The 19817-nt window shown below is 38.5% G+C and overlaps 1 protein-coding gene across 5 annotated transcripts in view; it reads right to left on the bottom strand.

Moving 5' to 3' along the window:
- LOC146311067 (forkhead box protein O3-like) overlaps window positions 1-19817 on the bottom strand; it is a 51135-nt gene that overhangs the window by 29241 nt on the left and 2077 nt on the right. For 3 of the 5 annotated variants that reach the window (XM_084742635.1, XM_084742637.1, XM_084742636.1), the window contains exons 1-2: window positions 1511-2706; window positions 92-164 (exon numbers count right to left, since the gene is read on the bottom strand). The exons of 1 other annotated variant lie outside the window; for it this stretch is intronic. In XM_084742635.1, the coding sequence (XP_084598761.1) occupies window positions 92-164; window positions 1511-1650 (213 nt within the window). In that variant the 5' untranslated portion in view covers window positions 1651-2706. Of the gene's footprint in view, window positions 1-91; window positions 165-1510; window positions 2707-6730; window positions 8402-19817 lie in introns of those variants that run through there. One more of the 5 variants, XM_084742638.1, reaches the window with a different exon arrangement.

The raw sequence follows: 19817 nt of genomic DNA, 5'->3' as shown, positions 1-19817 counted from the left end.
TATATATATATATATATATATATATATATATATATATATATATATATATCTGTGTGTGTGTGTGTGTATATATATGAATTTTCAGTCTCACCTGAAGGCCTCTCCTCAGAGTGTGTTCTCTCTCCACACGATAGGAGGAAATATCTTTTGGAGGTGGAAAAGAACTGAGACAAAAGTAGAAATTAATAACAACAACAACAACAACCACAAGTTATTGGCCGAACAGCATTTAAACTGAAACTAAAGAACTACCGAAAGACGAAATAATAAATTCTTAATACAAATAAAGTTTGAGCACCTTTAGTTCAACACACAGAGCTCTGCCCGTTAGCTTGTGGTAGCTAATGTTAGCTAACGTAATATTAGCTACCGGTATATGTGCGATCACTGGATCAGGTTGTTGCTTTTACTCTGCTTATACTACCGTGTTTTTACTCTACATTATGTACTGTAGTGTGCTACACGTGGACTTGTTCATAAAACGTTGCATAGTCTCGCTTTAAGAATTAATTTTTCTTGTTAAACAAGACTTTAGAGCGTACAACAACGCTAACAGTTTGACACAGCAGTGTGTTAAGCTAGCCAAATACTAATGACGGCATGCTAATATGCTGATGTTTAACAGGCATACACTATTTACCATGTTAACATCTTAGTTTAGTGTATTAGCATGATAACATTTGCTCACCTTTTTCACGACAGCCATACTGATATGAAATGGTAGGGTAAACACAGGTGTTATCAATGATACTAATTAAGGTCCAGTTCCATTTAGTGTAGCAGAGCCTTTCCAGTGAACCCACACACAGAACAGCAGAACAGAACCTTAATTAGTATCCCTAATTTAGTTTTTATTAGATTCAGTATTAGGTTTTGTACTTTTTAAATAATAAAGGGGTATTTGTCAGGGGCAAACTTAATAAGTTCATAACATTACAGTCAACACTTGACTTACATGTACACATCCCAGCCTCAGTAAACATATGCACCAGTGACAAAGCTGACCAACTTGACAAACACTTTTTGTTTTGTTTTGTTTTGTAAGTACACAATATGTGTTTCAGTTAACCTTTTTTTTTACATTTAGTTTTTAGTTTAGAGTTTAGTTTAAAACCTCTAGCTAAGCTAAAAAATAGTTGACAGTGAATAACAGCTTGCCTAAAACATTTTGAAAAATACTCTTCATTTGTTTGTAATTATCTTGTACTTGACAATATAGACAGTTTAAACAACCCCTCCACACTTTTTCAGACATATAAAAATAATCTGCTTAGAATAATGTGTCTGATGTCTCTAGTATCAAACTCTGCACACTCATCATTATCTACAGTACAGCTTTATATTTTATATTATATTATTATATATAAGTTAAAATATATTTGAATGGGGGAGGTTTTAAGTTCCACCTACCTGTCAGTCTAGACTGTTAAACACACACTTTGAGTAATTTACAGCTGTTATTTGAAACATGACATAAAATAATCACTATCTATCAGCTGAGCTTCCACACCTGTAACATCTGGAGTGCACCGCTCTTTGGGGGAATCCATTCTCTTCAATTTCCGCCCTGAGTGCTGAGAGTTGGTGTGACAGCTCTGCCTCCATCTGCTCCACTTTAACAGAGGAGGAAACTCTGTACACGTCACACATGGCAGACCTGCTCTGTGCTCAGGATCAACACGTTTAGAAAGTGGGAAATCCAAACACTGAGTTAAAAATAAATAAATAAATAAACCTCCTTAAGTCCTGCCAAATCTCTGCCTCCACATGCTGACTTGTTGTGGCGTTTCCATGGAAACAAACATCCATGCAGTGCCGCTTCCTCTACCATTTCCTGTCCTTATGTGGACTCTGACAGTGACTGCATTTGATCTGTAGAGGGCTCTAACGTTACACTGCTGCAGTCCTCCCTTTGTTAGAATGAGATGATGTCAGTGCTGTTGTGCTTTTTAGATACTCACCACTTTAACTGTAACATGTAATATACAGTAACAGTATGTACATATGACATAATGCACAGTGCACCGATTGTTCAGCAGCACATACCTCAGTCAGCAATCATGCATCCAAGAACCTGAACTGACCCTCAGCAGGTCCATTCTTCTTGGATACAGTGTGTGATTGGTTCTTAGCTCATGATGTGATTATCCAATAGGAAATCACCTCCGCGGTGACTGCAGAGTCAAGTCTGCAGCTGTGCAATTCCACTAGAGACAGAAATAAAAAAAAAAAGGAAATATCAAAAACACTCCAGATTTTCAGTGGTTCTTTAAGCTTTATTTACATGCACCATCTCTGATACAACCAAGATAGGAATTGGAATTACAACTGGCAATGTCAACTTGATGTCTCTCTTTTATTTTTATTTTTTTGTAGGAGCAATAGGAAGAAATGGTGTTTGAATATTGGCAGTGAGTGTTACTCAAAAATTAATGTGGAAAAAAAAAAGGAAGCTTCAAGTCAGTGTCTTGTATTTTTTAAGATGAAGTCATTCTCGTGAAGCTACAAAAAAGATATTTGGAAGCACAGTTGTGCAGAATTTAGTTTGGTAAAATTGAAAAATAAGCAAATGGGATTCAATTAAAGGAATAGTTCTCCCCAAAATCAAAAATACACATTTTTCCTTATATATCTAACACTTTATCCATCTAGGTTGTTTTGGTTTGAGTTGCTGAACCTTATGTATTGTCCACAGAGATGTCTGCCTTCTCTAAGGGAGCAGATTCTTATTGTGAAATAAACACAAAATGGAGGGATCTTTAATCACGCTAAAGGGGTGTACTTTACAATAACAGGCTGTTCACTGTACATGAGTCCACTTTTATTATATGGCTTTGTTAAATAATCAATTCTGATTGGTCAATTACAGCATTCTAAAGTGCATTATATCTGTATATATCTGCCGTGGTTTACTTCGCAATAATGACCCGCTCACTGCACATTATCCCTTACATAACATGGTTACTTACATAAAAAAATAAATAAATAATTGACAGAATACTGATTTAAATTTTTTTATGGATTTGACAATGATTTTATTGCTCCTCCAGAGTTTATGGTCAGAACTGCATTCATAGCAACGATCCATAACAGACCTTAAAATGCTGTAACTGACCGGTCAGAATTGAGTATTTAACAAAGCCATGTAATAAAATGGAACTGGATGGCACTCGGCTTGTGGTGCTAAAAGCACTCAAAAAAAAAAAAAAAAAAAAAAAATTCAAAAACTCAGCAGCAATATCTCTTTCCAGGAATCCTGACCTGGTTACTCAAGATAAGTCACAGACCTCGATGTGAGCAGTTTCATGTAGGAACTACTTTCTAAAGAAAATATATATTCAAGAGAGGGCAGACATCTCTACAGCCAATGTCTCAAAAACTCAGCAGCTCACACCAAAACAATCCAGACGAATAAATAGCGATACAGGTAAGAAGAAAAATATGTTTTTTTGATTTTGGGGTGAACTGTCCCTTTAATGTCAGAAAGATTCAATCTCAATGACTATAATGTAGGACACTATTTCAGGCACCATTTGCAGTTCGCTGTCAGTCCTGATCAATACCCCGATTAAGGTGGTCAAAAAGCTGAACAGACCATTAAAACAAAAGTGCTTTTACACAGCTTGACCACATGGAAAATCATACAATATGTACATGTGGAAAATAAAATAAATAAAATTTCAATTTAACAAGACAAAATTTGACAGTTTCCAGCTGATAAAAATGTAAACCAAAAAAAAAAAAAAAAGTTAATCCTGCTGTTCCTACAAAAACTGTGCTGATGTTTTATTTTTAATTTTTTTGCCCTTATAGCACTGTTTCCTAATATTTATACACTGTATATCCTCTTATTTCCACTTATTTAAATGCAGAAATATTTTGGCAATATTTAAAATACTGTGGGTGTTTCTTTCTCAAATGGCAAAAAAAAAAAAAATGGCTCTAAGATACTACATGACCTCCTCTCACAGGGTTGGAAACGATTTTTGCCAGCACCTGCTATAGTGCTGATAACAACGGGGAGGCTACTAATGCTGCTCCATCTGCAGCCACTCCCTGCTATCTTCTTATTTATAGCACCAAGAACTCCTTCAAATTAACAAACACCAAAATATTGTAGTCAAGTGCTGTGGAGTCTCTAACGGTGGTTATTTTAATCCAAATAGTATTGGCTAATGTAAATGGTGTCGACTAGAGCTAAACACTGTCCTTAAATCTGTCCTAAACTCTGTATACTGAGCAGTACTTCCAATATTGCAGTAAGTAGGAGAGGAAGAAGAGGAGGAGGAGGAGGAGGAGGAGGAGGGGGAAGATGGTGAGAAGGGATCTGCAGCAGAAACACCATATTATCAAGACTTCAGTAATGCACCTCTTCTTCAGAAGGAACAGAATTCACAGTAATGTCACTAAAATCACAGGGTAAAATTCGCTAAATAAAAAATAAAACATTACATACAAAAAACCACACAATGTAGATCAGTTCACATCTTGATAACATATTAACCTCTACAGATTGATATTTGGTGCGTGACTCTGTGCATCAATGAGGAAAAAAACAAAGCTTTTCATTAACACTTTTAGTCCATTTAGGCTACGTCTCTTTAAAAATAAAAAAAAAACAAAAACAAAACAAAGCTTGTCAAGTATCCTCCACTGGAACGTAATAATGTAACATTCTCTGCAGCGTTTTCTGTAAACAGGCTGTCACTCACAACAGGCTGACAGCTGGTTTGGCAAAAATGTTGTTTTTTTTTTTTTTTTAGGTATGAAAGGGTGTGAAAGAGGAGAAAAAGCAGGGTGAAAACATAATTCATCTTCAGTTTTCACGTATCACTTTGTGATACCGTATGAGTGATTCCCTGAGACTAACACGAGTTGATGCTTTTCATATAGTTTTTTTTTTTTTTTTAACAAAATGTCCTGTAACTTCCATTTCAGTCAATACTGTTGTTCACACCGCCCAGGCATTGATCTTTTTAAAGATGTTTTTTTTCCTCCTCTGACACCATTGTGTGTCTCAGACACTTAGAATACAGTACCAAACTTAATGCCTCACGTTTAAAATAATGGAAAAAAGGACTACATGAATACACTTTTACATACTTTCTTCCCTCTACTTGCACAATGCAGGACAATGAACCCCAATTTACATTTTCCCCACTTCTTTTTTTTTTTAACCCATTCACCATATTCACACGGCGGCCATTTTGCTCTGACATCACACTCAAATTGAAGCTCAAATGTTGTACTAACAGCACGCCTGCCAAATCGTTATCATTTCACTGCTTCCTGATTGATCAGCAACTGTACCGACAATGGATAGTGAAATTGACATTTATTTAAGCAGGGAAGTAAAAGACACTTTACTGTCTGCTTAGTATGAAAGCTAAGCAGCTAAAAAAGGACTAGTGGCATGTCAGCTTATTTCCTTCTCATACTTATAGCGCTTTTGTGTTGGATGTAATCTGCATGAACACTACACATAAATATGTGCTGTGGTGAGCTTAATGACACATAACATTGCTGACTTCACCAAAAAAAGAAAATTTCTGAGATTGAGAGATGAGACGGCAAGACAATCAGCATTAGCGTTAGCCTACACTGCAAGCTTGATTACATCTAGTGTGTTTCACTTACAGGATTAGTGTTAAATAAATGTGTTTTAGCTGCACTTCTTACTTTACTTCATACTGTTTTCAAGGTTCATTATTAAAAGGTAGGTCGCTAAATTTAAGTGAATTATTCACGTTAAAAAAACACTTGCTCCAAGTGGACAAACTGTTGAACCAAACTCTGCTGTAAAAGCAGGTGTTTTATGGTAGGGACAGATTTTTTCACAGTATAAACTTTAGCTACACCATCACTAAGACTTTTCTGATTCACTTCTACAGGCACAATTGGCCACATAAAAAAAAATAGAAATAATCATTAACAACCTGTGATGAAGTGTTTTCCACAGGCGTACACTACACATATGGACTGGACCAGCACTGCTGTACTCATTTTCACTGGACGAAAGTGATGTATGCAGTTAATTCCCAATTAAATAATTTATTGGGGGCAGAAGGGGCAACTTAATGTTTTTGGTTCTGCGCCCAAGCAGCTTTGTGTAACACTATCATATGGTACGTTAGCTGGGAAGTAGTTGACTGCTAATGTTAGCTGTTGTCTCACAGTAGCTAATTAATAAATACGTCATGAAATATAGCCCAAAGTCCCTCCAGATTTTCACTACCAATTGTTTTTTGAGCTGCGGATCTATCAGAAAGCAGTGAAATTATCACAATTTGACAAATTTTCAACATTTATGCAACTTGAAAACTGAAACTAGGGCTACCCTGCTAACAATCAACTAAACAATCAGATGGTGAGAAGAGTCTTGTAGTCACTGGCACGCTGCTGCTTACTGTGCTGTAGCTGCCATTAGCAAGTTAGCTCAGTTAGCGGCCCTATTAGTCTGGGACACAGCCTCTGAGACTAACGTAGGCCGGTTTTGAGGACCGGGAATACAGCACCAAGGTGATTTAACATTACAGCAGCTCTGACCAGGACTCCGACTCCGGGGATGAAGAAGACACGGTGGGCTCAGGTGGGGACAGGGGACATTAAGCGGGTGAGGAGTGCCTCCGAACGTTGCGAGTGAATTTATAAGTGTACATCATTCTTTTGTGTTTGTTTTTTTGGAGCTGGAAGTTACTTATTCCCATGTTTTGAACAAGGTTGTACTCTGTTGTTCCAACACTTTCAGAATCAGTGTTCTTTATACTGTTAACATCTAACAGGCAGCTTGCTTCGTACCCCAAAAATATATATTTAAATAATTAAATTTATATCATAAATGTGTACTTGCTGACTATTGGCTACTGGTTGGCTAGGATAAGCTTCTCTTCCTTGCTTTACAAAATATTTTATGTCCCTCCAGATTTTCACTATCTATTATTTTTTCAGTTGCTGATCAATCAGGAAGCGATGAAATAGTAATGATTCTCTATGTTCACATGATTTGGAACACAGCTGTATAACATCTGGGCTTGAGGACTCTGGCCACCGTGTGAATATGGTGGATGCTGAGCTCTGACAGAGCTTCTCAGCTTGGCACCCAGCTGTGAGGGGAGGTCTGTTTCGAGCTGGAGAAGCTCCCTGAATTCCTGTTGGCGTTCTGGGCGGAGGTGAGGCGAGAGTCGAAGCTGAGGTCCAGGCAATCTGCGTCCATCAGTTCATTGCGGATGATGGAGTCCATGTCACACTCAAGACTGCCGTTGAACACGTCGAGGTCCAGATCGGCGGGAAAGCGGTCCTGGCCGGACAGACCAGTGCCGAGCTGCATAGAGGCGTTCTTGCTGGGAGACTTCAGGTGCGGCTGCTTGGCGTCGTTGTGGCCGGCGTCGTTGTCAGAGGTTGACAAGCCAGCTTGCCAACCAGGCACTGAAGAGCTTTGGGCCTGACCTGTGCTGGTGTGGTTCACCAGCATGTGGTCTTTGCGGAGCAGCATGGCGTTTCGGCGGGAGTTCTGCAGGGCGATGGCGGTGCTGGCCTGTGACATCAGTGGGTCAGACTGGGTGAGCATGACATTACTGTGGCTGTGGGAGTCCAGGCTGAGCAGATCCTGCAGCGTCTGGTGGTCGCTGAAGTGCGAGATGCAGGAGAAGGTGGTCTGCTTGTTCTCCTGGATGGTCTGCATGGGCGACTGGCGCAGGCTCGTGATGGACGGAGGGCTGAAAAGAGGGTTTGGCCCGTAGCTGCCAGAGGGGCTACCCAGACTGCTTCCTGAGCAGCTGAAGGTAAACACTGACGACCCCTGACCGTTGGCTCCATTGTCTTCCTCTCCAGGAGGAGGCTGCTGGGATGCTGTCAGGCTGATATTGTCTAAAAGGTCGTCCATCAGGTTGTCAGAGAGCCCGTCGTTGAGGTTCATGGTACCTGCCAGGTCAGAGAGCCCTGTGGGCCCCGTGGACGGAGACATGCTGCTGGGGCTTGAGTACAGCATAGGGGAAAGTGGCGAGTCGTCGTCGGGAACCTCGTCCAGCTCCAGGTTGGCCAGGATCGGGGACAGACGACCGCTGAGTGTGCTGGCGTTAGAATTGGTCCGGGAGCGGAAGTCTGTCCAGGCATCCAGCTCGTCGCTGCTGCGGGAGGTGGGACTTCCTGTCCATTTGGAGAGGCTGGAGGAGCTCTCTGAGCTGCCGTCTTGAGCTGCCTGCAGCGAGGCTTTCTTCTTGGTGGCGCGTCCTCGGGCTCCTTTGATGTACTTGCTGTTATCCATCGATACAGCCCGTCTTCTCGGAGCTTTGCCTCCTTTCCCACCCTCTGGGTTGACCATCCACCAGGAGCTTTTCCCTGTTCCTTCATTTTGGACCTTCACAAAACGACTGTGGAGAGACAGATTGTGTCGGATGGAATTCTGCAATAAAAACAAAAGAAAACAATTAAATACACGTTTAATGGATGTCCTGCCTGTAGAGCTAGCAAGTAAACATACTTGGCTTAAAGGGCTGATTCTGATATAATTAAAATGCATGTGTGAAAGATTAAAAGTGCAGTAGCAACTCTGGAAAGAGACAGTTCAGTCTCATTCTAGGTCGCACTGGATCGGTGGCTCGGAGACAGCTGACTGCTGGGTCCCATTCCCAGCCTAAGAAATACTGATGTTTTGAGGATGAGACTCAACAACCTTTCCAACCTTTTATTGGCCAAAGTCTTCCATCACAGGAGAAGAGTCTAGTTTAGGTGTGTCTCAGACCAGTTGAATTACATTATGCTTCAAAGTTATTATAGAACTTTTGGCAAATTACACCAAAATAAACTGCCAACTCGAGCTTTAATTCAAAAGTACATAACCAAAATGTGAATGGTAGTATACTGTATACCCACAGGAGACAGTTAAAGCATCAAGGACCAAGTTTAACTAGGGTCTCATTTTGTAGTTTTGGCCATAATTCTTAGAATTACGATAATATTGCTGAGATCACAGCAACATCACTACAATATAAGTCGAAGGTGGCAGCAAAACGATCCGAGGTTAGTAAACAAGTCAGCAGGTCAGCCACATTATCTAACCTGTTCCATTTGGAGGTAAAAGATAAAGTAAAAAATGTTGGCTACAAAAGCCTCATTACACAGGAAAAATGTATTTATGCACAACTGAGGCAAGCACAATAGGTCAAAGTCGAACTGGAAACATTTGTCTGTAAACTGCTAGATGTCAGTTTGGGTAAATTGAGATTGAAAGTTCATTTCATGACCTTGGAAACAGTTTGTCAAAACATTCAAACCACAAGGTCCATTTAGTATCTGTGCTGGAGTTTTCCATCGAACCACATACTGTAATCTTCCTCAGCAGATGGAGTTTGGCCAGCTGTCATGGTGTTGTGCTGTGGATGTTCACATTTCCATTTTTAAATCTGAATGAATTTGATTTCCTGTTCATTTCCATTGACCTTAGAACTTTAGAAGTCGGAATGAACGGTTCAATTAACTTTCGATCTTAACTTTTCACCCAAGATGAACAACTAGTCTGTCAAAAGCACAAGACAAAACCACTGTGCCAAAGTGTAAAAATACTAAGTATAGGGTTTGCAAAAAAAAATACCATAAACTCTGTGAATGATGAGTCTCGATCAGCATGTATTTGAAAATGAGTGCAGCTCAAAAAACATGTTTTAATGTGTAGTAGTGTTGTCACGATACCAACATTTGGACTTGGATATTAATACCCAGTTTATGATATAAGACATACACCAAAACGATAACTGAAACTGATTCAGTACTGAATCAGAAACAGACCCTGGACATACAACATGCTGTTGCCAAGAGTGAAATGATGCCAAGAGTGACAAAATACATTTACAGTGAAATCTAAAATATATTATTATAAGTTCATACACAATTAACGAAAACTGCTTCACTTTCAGTGCGAACACACCCACACTGACCCAGAACAAGTACAGAACTTTGAGAAATTCTAATACTGGACTGCTTTTAATAAAGAAGTATCAAAAAAATACAAAAATTTCGGTATACCGTGCAAAACTAGGATGCAGTACCTCTTTACGACAGACAACTTGATATCTGAGCATCTGCTGAGGAAGATTGTGCAATACGTTTAAAAGTTGCAGAACAGGTGTTTTGACAGATTGAGTAATAATTTTACCATTCACATTTGTTTCCACTGCCAAATAAGTTTGGCTAACTTGTTTAAAAAAACCTGCCTGACTGAATGTTTCTTTCCACGACGGACTTAATTTTGCTTGTACTGCTTTGGTTCCCAGAATTCAACAGATTACTTGGTGAGTACAATGTCAACCTTGCGTTTATGTGCTTATATTTTTGTACACTGCTGTATTATTTAGCCTAGGCCAGTTTTGTAGTAAAAACAATAAAATTCATGTGGCAAAAGAAGAAGACACTACTTTATTTTGAAAGGTCGCAAGCCAAAAGGTTGGTAACTGCTGGGCAAGAGGTAGAAAATTAAGACTTTTAACTAGTTTGCATGCTTTTTGATACTAAACTAACTATTACAATCAAGTACAGTGAACAATACTGAGACTGCAGTGTCTTCTAAGAGACACTTCTTTGCACCTCACACTGTGACCTATTTCTGGCTGCTCGGAAAAGGTCTACAGGATTTCCCTGGAGATGTTCCCAACCATGTACAAAATTAAACAGCTGGAGCCTGAGCGACCAGCCCACACTAAGTCACACTGCAGTAACAGAAGGAGAAAACTCTGCAGTGATCTCTGCAGCCCAGAGGCCGACTTCACTGGGAGAGGGTCCAGCATAATTCTCTAAAGCTTGAATTAACTTGAGTAAACCGAGGTCCTATTTAAATCCACCTCTCAGAAGATTAAACTAATCAAACGCTAAACAAGCTCAACGCTGCCCGTGGCCTTCACAATATGGATCTCATAAAGGCAGCTGTGAAGGAAGTCGCTCTCTGGCTTTGTGATGACTGAGATCACAAATACGCGTCAGCCACAGATTTTCCTGTGAATGCAGTGAGTCAATGGGGTGACCCGCTGACATCAAACTTCCAGCAAAGCCCTCGCTTCAAGCCAATTAAGGGATTAGGCCAACCAGCAAACACTTTCATCACTCACAGCAACAAAGCACATGTGGCTCTCGGAAATAAAAAGTTCACCTCGTTGCTCTTTTCTTTTTTTATTTCCACCCACCATACGTTATCTGGAAAGGTTGATGGCTCTTGCTAATCATCCAAATGAGGTACTGACTTAAAAGAATAAGGCTGGTGTTTCTCTATTTTTCTTCCTGTCAACAAATCCCATGAATAGATCAAAACCAGCAGTGCGACAGTCCAGCTCTCAATACTTCACTACACTGTGATACTCAGCCCCCAGATCTGTTTGTTCCTAATGAACACTAAGGACGCACAGATACTAACATCAATATCAGGTATCCGGCTGATACTGTGCTTGTGTACTTGTACTCATAAAACTACTACAATACCCCCACACCTGACACCACTTTGCAAAAATTAGCTTCTTCAATGCAGGTGATTTGATAAAACATCTAAAGAACCAACATGACACAGATTTCAAGGAGTTTGCTAAAGATTGCAGCAGGAAACAGAAACAACAATTTGTCACATTTAGAAAGTGAGAAACATCTGATGAAAATAAAACATGATTTTTAAAGTTATTGTTAACTGTAATGGCATTTTAAAGTACTTTTATAGCATTTAGTAGTATTTTTTTAAGGAAAAAAGTCCGAACTCTTGGATTCCAGTTTCTTATTTCTTTTCTCTTTTGATTGTGCACAAAAAAAGACATTTGATGACGTCATCTTGGGCTTTGGGAAACAGTGATCAATGTTTTTCACAATTTTAAGACATTTTATCGACCAAACAAATATTATTGTCAGACTAATCAACAATGAAAATAATCGTTAGCTGCAGCCCTAACTTAATCTTGAAAAAAGTGGCATCAGCCTGACCCCTACTGAAACATGCTTTGTTGAGTTACATGAAAAGACATTATTTAGGGCATCTAACCAAAAATCCATTAAAAAAAAAAAAACACCGACTTCGAGACGAGAGAATTCATTTCCACGTTTTCAGATCGATTTCTACAGCACTCTATATGTGCTAATGAGAATTTACAGCAGTCAAGATGGTGTTTTGGGATGAATCTAAAATAAACTTCAGTGCCTATGTTTTACTCAAAAGACCAGTGTGTAAAACATAGTGGCATGTATCAGCTGCCTCACCCTCCCCTTCCAAACATGGCGGAGCAACATGGCCACCTTTGTAGATATAAATAGCTAATTCTAAGGTAACAACAACAAAACAATTATTGTATTTTCAAGCGATTAAACACTAATGACAACATACTTATGAATATTTCTGCCGTATTTTGCCAAGAGATGCCCCTTACACACTGGACCTTTAAGTAACATGTGACCCAGAGCAACAGTGTGACTCATTGATGGGTGTTTAATTGCTTTTGGACAACAATGGAGCTCTATGGCACAGAGGAGTAAGAGGTATCAGCCTTTGTCCACACAGACAGTACTGGTTAGTTGGACTGACTCACTGTTTGTTTTGCTTTCTTCACGAGATCATTTGACAATATGAAAAAAAAAAATAGAATATCACCAGACTTAACATTTATCTGGATCTTTGACTGATATTGCTTCAGTGTGGCTTTAACCAAACCCTCCACATTCCCCCTTCAGCTTCCATTAGCTGGGCTGATAATTAAAAGAAGATAAATCTCTGATTGTTCGATGAACAGTGCCAAGATGGCGAGGAGAGCAGTGCAGGTGTTAATAAAACACACAGTGGGAGCCACAATTCAACTATGTGTTTGCTTCCCTTCAATTTGTCTGTGCCAGCACCTGTGACTGGACAAAATACAGATGTTTACAGGTTTCGTGCTGATTGATGCATCCCTGTTTTTTGAGTTGTGACAAGTTCTAACTAACCAAAATACAAAAAGAGCATGTTTATAGATGTTTTTCCTCAAGGACTGCCAGGCACAATAACTGGGCCTGAAGATTTTTAGTCTGCGAACGCTTAGATTTACACACCATCTTTAAAAAATAAAACACTGGCGAAGCATTCAGATTAATTATCACGTGACCTACAGTGAGTAGACACAATAAAAGCAACACCTGTCCTGTTCAGTCCTGTCCATGAAATCCAATACAACAGCCCTGCAATAAATAAATAAACCTTTGTGATACTTGAGTTCTGGTTGAGCCTGTCAGAGAGGTTTTGATTCATCTCTGTGGTCGTTTATGAGGCTGTAAACTGTAGAGCTGCTGTATTAGATGGTATTATATTACAGCAGGTGGGCAAAACAATACAAACTAATATACCACCTTAAAAAATGTCCAAAGAATTCAAATGACTCCTCTTTGGTGAGAGATTTTATACGTTAAGCTGCACAAAGGCAGATTTTTTAATGAGCTGTTGAATGTGAATAACTTATACTACACAGATGATGCTTTTATTGTGTCAATTAAATTGTTATATGATACATAAGAAAGGAAATATTTCGATTTTTTTTCTTACAACAGACTGTTGTTTTACATACTATGCACTACATACCTAAAATGTGTACTATCTGAACATATTGAACGATTTTGAAGAAAATTAATTCTAATTAGTTATTTTAACTGATATTGCAATTGTGATATGATTTGCAATATTAGAAGAAAGGACTATTTTTACATCATTATTCTCATTTTCATTAAAAAAAAAAACATATTAAAATGATTATGGTGTGTCTTCTTTATTCAGGGATCTGTACTACATGAATGATGTGTTGGCCAGGACACCTCTGCAGCACCACAATATTTAATATAAAATGGTATTGCGACAAACATTTCACCTTTAATAAATATTGCACATCTGGGGATTTGAAAATACGCAGAACATTGATTTTTTTTGATTAATTGTTCAGCCCTAATTTTGGACACACTGTTCAGTGTGTATGACATCACTTCCTGAGAGCCTACTTTGCCGGGTTGAGGTGCGCAACCATAGTAACCTTTGCCAATAATGAACCAATTCAAAAAATATATTGCATCTAGCTTACTTACATTTAAATTGAAGTGTTAATAACGTTACACCAGAGCTGCCTTAATCGCTGTCCTCGTTTGTCTGTCGTCACTAGAGGTGCAGTAGTATCGGTATCGTTCTCCGATATTGCCTAAATTGCTGGTATCGGTATCAGCGAGTGTACCGATCCAGTATCACATAACTTATTAATCCCAAAAACAGGACCCTGCTACTTCTCAGCAGCATCTCCTACAAATTGTTTACATACCGGTGTACAAAAAATATGCAAAGTTTAGGTTATCGGAATAGGTATCAGGAAGCAGACAATAGTATCAGAACATCTCTAAGTCATCCCTACTGCATTGCATTGTGGGATATTTATGTGTCCAGTGTTACATACATACTAAAGAATCTTACATTCTGTTTTACCTTAGTAAACAGCATTTTAATATGAAATGAATTTAACACTTCCATTTTTAGATTCTTCTCTCCTGCCTGTCAAGCACCTATCACCCATTACCGTGGAAACAACAGTCAGAGATTGGTAGTTATGAAGATGAGACAGATGTTTAAAACAACCAGGTATGGCAAAAAAAATGAAGAAAATGAAAAACAAAACAAACGTAAGGAAATACGAAGACGAGGAGCCTGTCGAATATGGCTTTATGGATCTGGACGAGCTGCTGGCAGGTCTTACAGGTCTGTGGTGTCTAACCAATCAGGCGATGAAGCTGCCAAACTGCATTTTATTTAGCCTGCGTGTGCAGCAAGTGTGAAACACTTTCTCTTGATATGCGTGTGTCCTGAAATGCACTCTTTTTCGCTTGATTTGTCTTTGATATTTTGATGTCAGCTGGATTGTTTTATGGATATTCTGTGTGTGAAAACCGTGGAAATATTTTTAATACATGTCCAACATCTGTCTAATACTGTAACTATAAAAACTATTCCAAGCCACATACATCCTGGAATATTGTCTATCATGTCAGAGATCCTTGGCTGAAAAAAAGAGAACCTCTGGTAAAAGATAAACAGTAATCCTTGACTATACGTGTAAAAACACAACATTCCTGTTATATTCTGGGTCTGTTTGACGTGCAGCAGCTGAAACTATCAGGCCTGTGTCTTACAAGAAACATCTAGTGGACATTATTGTATCTTTAAAGCGTCAGAGACGTGTTAAATCGTCTCAGCGCTGCACAGGTAGATACAGTAGGAGCCATACATAGAGCGTCTAAAAGATAAATCACAAAGAGCAGCAGCTCCTGCCTGCCCCTCCCCCACGCAGTCATAGCAGCTCTGCAGCAGCACCCTTTGAGCAAAGCCTCGTTCTGAGCGGGGACTGGAGCAATGCCAGTTTAGCCAGAGCCAGATCCAAAGAGAAACACTGAGCTTCTCTCACACTGCTACACATTGACCTACATAATTTATAGTCAGCTGATTGATTCTTGTGCCCGAGCCACATGAAAAAAGACAGTGTGGCACACAGCGGGGTCGAGCCGCTGCCTGGTCATCTCATGCAGGAGCTGAATGTTGTGTTTGGATCCACAACAGAGAGGAAAATCTGAACATTTAACCTCATGTCTGAGTGCGCTCGTTCTTGAGACTTGGAGCAAAGCCGTAGTTTGAAGGGGTTTTGATTTTCACTCTCCAATTATTCTGGGGAAATATATTACATATCCACATATTTAAACCATAATTCTTATTCGGCTTTGATTTGGAAGGACTACGGAGTTGACATGTTATGGTTGAGACACATCTGGCAGCAATAATATTTAATGAACTGTCAAAAAAATAGAAAGTTTACCAGCGCTTGAACAGTATTCATAGATATAATGAACTAGACAGTGAATGCAAAGAGGGCACCCATTCAGTCCAATGAGAGTTGTTTGCCTGGTGAATAAGCTTTACAAATATAAAACCTCCATGACTCAAAAATTCATAATAGGAAGAGTCAGAACTGACCTTGTCTGCAGTTGGAGGTCTCCTTTCAATAGTTTTATAGACGTCTCTTTTATAACGGTGGCCTGCGGGGGAAATGCTTTTTGGGCCGGTGGGGAATTTTCGCTGCAATACCATAAGTGGCCACTGGAGAAAACTGGCGGCAAAGCTTAGCAGCAACGCCTTTTTAAACTACAGAGTAAAACAAGGGTCCTCAGGGTATATTTATAGTTATGCCTGATTAATTCATGGTTTTGTAAGAATCTGACTGAGTTATGCTGGGAAATTATATTTTAAAAGATCAAACTCTCTCTCTCTCTTCCAGACATTTGTGACTCAGAAATGCCATGCGAATTAAAGGCAGATCTTAAAGATGATGATATAGATCAATATTTGTCACTTTGTAGTGATAGTATTGGATCAGTGAACACTGAATCGATATATATCAATAGACTGACGGATTGTTACAACCCTATTTTGCAGTATTCAAGCTCTTTTTAAACCAGGAAGTGAGACAGGGGTCCTGAGGACATAGCTAAACCTTTTTATGCCTGATTAAATCGTGTTTTTGTAAAAATCTGATGGAGTGGACAGAAATCTGGGACAGAACTTAAAAGTGCCAATATTTTCATTAAAAAAACTTACTTTAAAATATATACAATATATAAAAAATATTATAATAGCACATTTTTACCTCTATGTTATCAGTAAATATTGTTAGTTTTGATTGTGAAGGCTTTCAAGTTGTTTGAAGTTGAGAATTCTTGTCTGGTACAAGAGAGTTTTCTGGCACAGAGCAAGTTTAGAAATCAAAAAAATTAAAGCAAACCAAATCATTTCATAAATTACATATATTCATGTAGAGCTGTACAATTAATTGTAATATTATTGAAATTGCAATATGGCCAATTGCAGTATCCAGATCGCAGAACCAAAACCAAACCGTGTTTTTTGTTTTTTGTTTTTAAAAAGGAAAAATTTGTGAGACAGCAGCATTATACTGAAGTACTGTTGTGCTGCAAAGACACTTTGACCTAAAAATCTTGTTCTCCAGATAAAAGAAAGCATGTTTGTTTGGTACAGACTCAACAAATACCACATCATCATGATTTTAATAGTTTTTTTTTTTTTTGTTCAGTAAAAATGAAAATTGTGATGCAAAAACGATGATTCCCACTGATCACATCACATTTTGCAATTTCAGTCAAAATAATCGTAATATAACTTTTTTTACCATACTGTACAGCCCTAATTAGAGTATGGGAATTAATATTTAAGTTTTTTGGTGGAACATGATTTGTCCCAGTTCTCAGGAATGATTTGTCATTGAATCTTGTGTTATCCTGGTTGGAAGATGGCGTTGAGAAGCGTGACAGGTCTGGATTTACGGACATTTTTGCACACAGTCCCCTCGTCCCTTAAAGCTGATTGCTGAATGTCACACAGCTAGAGAGCATCTTCGAGGAAATGCTGCCGTCAGCACTTCTGAAAACCCCAACATTAACCCTTTCCTCTGCACCTTCACAGCGTATCTGTCCGCAGCCCCTGAATGCATCCAAACATGAATGAAATCCGACCGCCACTAATCTGAAGTATTAACTAACCAGCTGATTCTGCGCAGATTAATCAGTTATTAGCATCAATTTGTTTCTCAACACAGACACTGCTCATATTTTACACTCCGGCTCCCATCAGCACATCACACCACGGTGATCTTTTTGACCGTTTTACTCCCTGGAATCATCAGCCAGCATCCCCACATCCCACAGTTGTGCAGGATTACAAACCTATTTCCAGAGGTTTTTTTTTTTTTTTTCTATTCCCCCCACCATCTAAATCCCGCAAAGCTCAAAGCTTTCATCAGACTTGATTCCATGACAGATGAATTGGTTTTCCAGGCCGAACTAATCCTTAAAATCAAACAGAAGCAGGGCCCCGCTGAAGCTTGTAAGAACGAAGCCCCTCTGCTGCTGCTGCAGTGTGAGCAGTTTGTCTGAAAGTGAAATTAACTTTGCATCGCCTGTTTTGAGTCTCGACTTTCATAGCCACTACCTTGTTTCCACTGGATTAGAGTGATTGTTTTTAGACGCAGAACCAATAGTGTGTGTAATTTGATGCACACACTATTAGAACTGTGGGCTTACTCATATATTTTGACAGCAACTTGTCAAATCATATATTATTCCTCAACATGTGCTTGTCAGGCAGCCACGCATTCCCCATTTCTCTACAAGTGGATGGTAGATCTGCTTTACTCACCACCAGAAAAAAAACAAAAAAACAATGGTATCGATTGAGTGGATGGTAAAATCTAGCCATTAGGACTATAACTAACAATTACTTTCATTAGCGATTAATCTGATGATCATTTTCTCGATAATTGATTAGTTGTTTGGTCCATAAAATGTAAGAAATTCTGTGAAAAATGTTGACTCAGATGTCTAATTTTGTCCACAACCCAAAGATATTCAGTTTACTGTCATAGAGAATTAGAAAAAACTGAAAATATTCACTTTTGAGAAGATTAAATCAGAGAATTCAGATATTTTTCTTTAAAAAATAACTCAAAATGATTAATCTATTATCAAAATAACTGGCATTTAATGTGATAGTTGACAACTAATTGATCAATCAAGTAATTGTTGCAGTTCTACTTCATTCACCAGTTAAAAAACTATGGTAATCTATTGAGTGGCTGGTATTAACGAGTATTTTCATTATCAATTCATCTTTAATCTGTTTCTTCAATAATCAATTAGTTGTCTGGTCCATGTTAGCAAATGGTGAAAAATGTTGATCAGCTGTTTCTGACGGCCCATGTTTTGGAGTATCCTGAGTATGTTTTTTTGTGAATGTAAACATCACATCCTGATTTAAGAAACTCAGATAAGACTTAAACCGGGTTTTGAGAAACTTGGACGTGCTACACAAACAGTTTGTCCCATTTCTGAAACTTCTTTGTTGGTGCAGAACTGAGACGCTGAGAACGGATCCAGATAAAACGTCTCACACGTGATCAGAAACCTGGATACTCGGGCTGCAGCTAACAATTAATCATTTATGATTAATTGATTAATCAATTACTCTGTAAAATTATGAAAAACGCTCATCACTATTTCCCAGAGCCCAAAGTGACGTCTTCAAATTGATTCTTTTGTCCAATCAGAAGTCCAAATCTCATCATTTTTTCTGTCATAAATGATAAAGAAAAGCAGTAAATCATCACATTTAAGAAGCTTGAAAAATGGCTGCAACAATTAACTGATTTTCTAAATAGTTTGGACCTAATTTTCTTTCAATCAACTAATGGATTAACTGACCAATCGTTGTGGCTCTACAGGATACTGAATCATATACAGGGATGTGAACAGGACTGCAACTAACAGTTATTTTAAGTTTTGTTTGATGTATTATTTGCTCGATTAATTCATCTTGTCACACATCTGTGCGCTCCACATGTTAGAATCTATTTTTCAGGTCACCCCTGTAACGATTAATTTCATTATCAGTTAATCTGTCGATCATTTTCTTGATTAATCGATTAGTTAATTTGTCTATAAAATGTCAGAAAACTGTGAAAAATGTTGATCAAAGCCCAAGATGACGTCCTCAGAAACCAGAGAGAAAACAGAAAATACTCATATTAAAGAAACTAGAACCAGATCAAATTCAAATGATTTATCGATTATCAAAATAGTTGGCGATTACTTTAATAATTGATTATTCTATTAACAGTTGCAGCTCTCGATATGAGTAACCAGGTTTTCTTAAGTTCCATGTAAACATCAAATCCCAAATGAGATCAAACCAGGATACTTGAGTGCATGTAAACAGTTCAAGAGGAGTAAAGAAACCA

Source organism: Lutjanus erythropterus, chromosome 18 (assembly GCF_056507025.1).
Source record: "Lutjanus erythropterus isolate fLutEry1 chromosome 18, fLutEry1.hap2, whole genome shotgun sequence".
NCBI lineage: Eukaryota > Metazoa > Chordata > Actinopteri > Lutjaniformes > Lutjanidae > Lutjanus > Lutjanus erythropterus.
The sequence above is the reverse complement of the archived record's forward strand: the minus strand, read 5'-3'. Positions and strand labels throughout refer to the sequence as shown.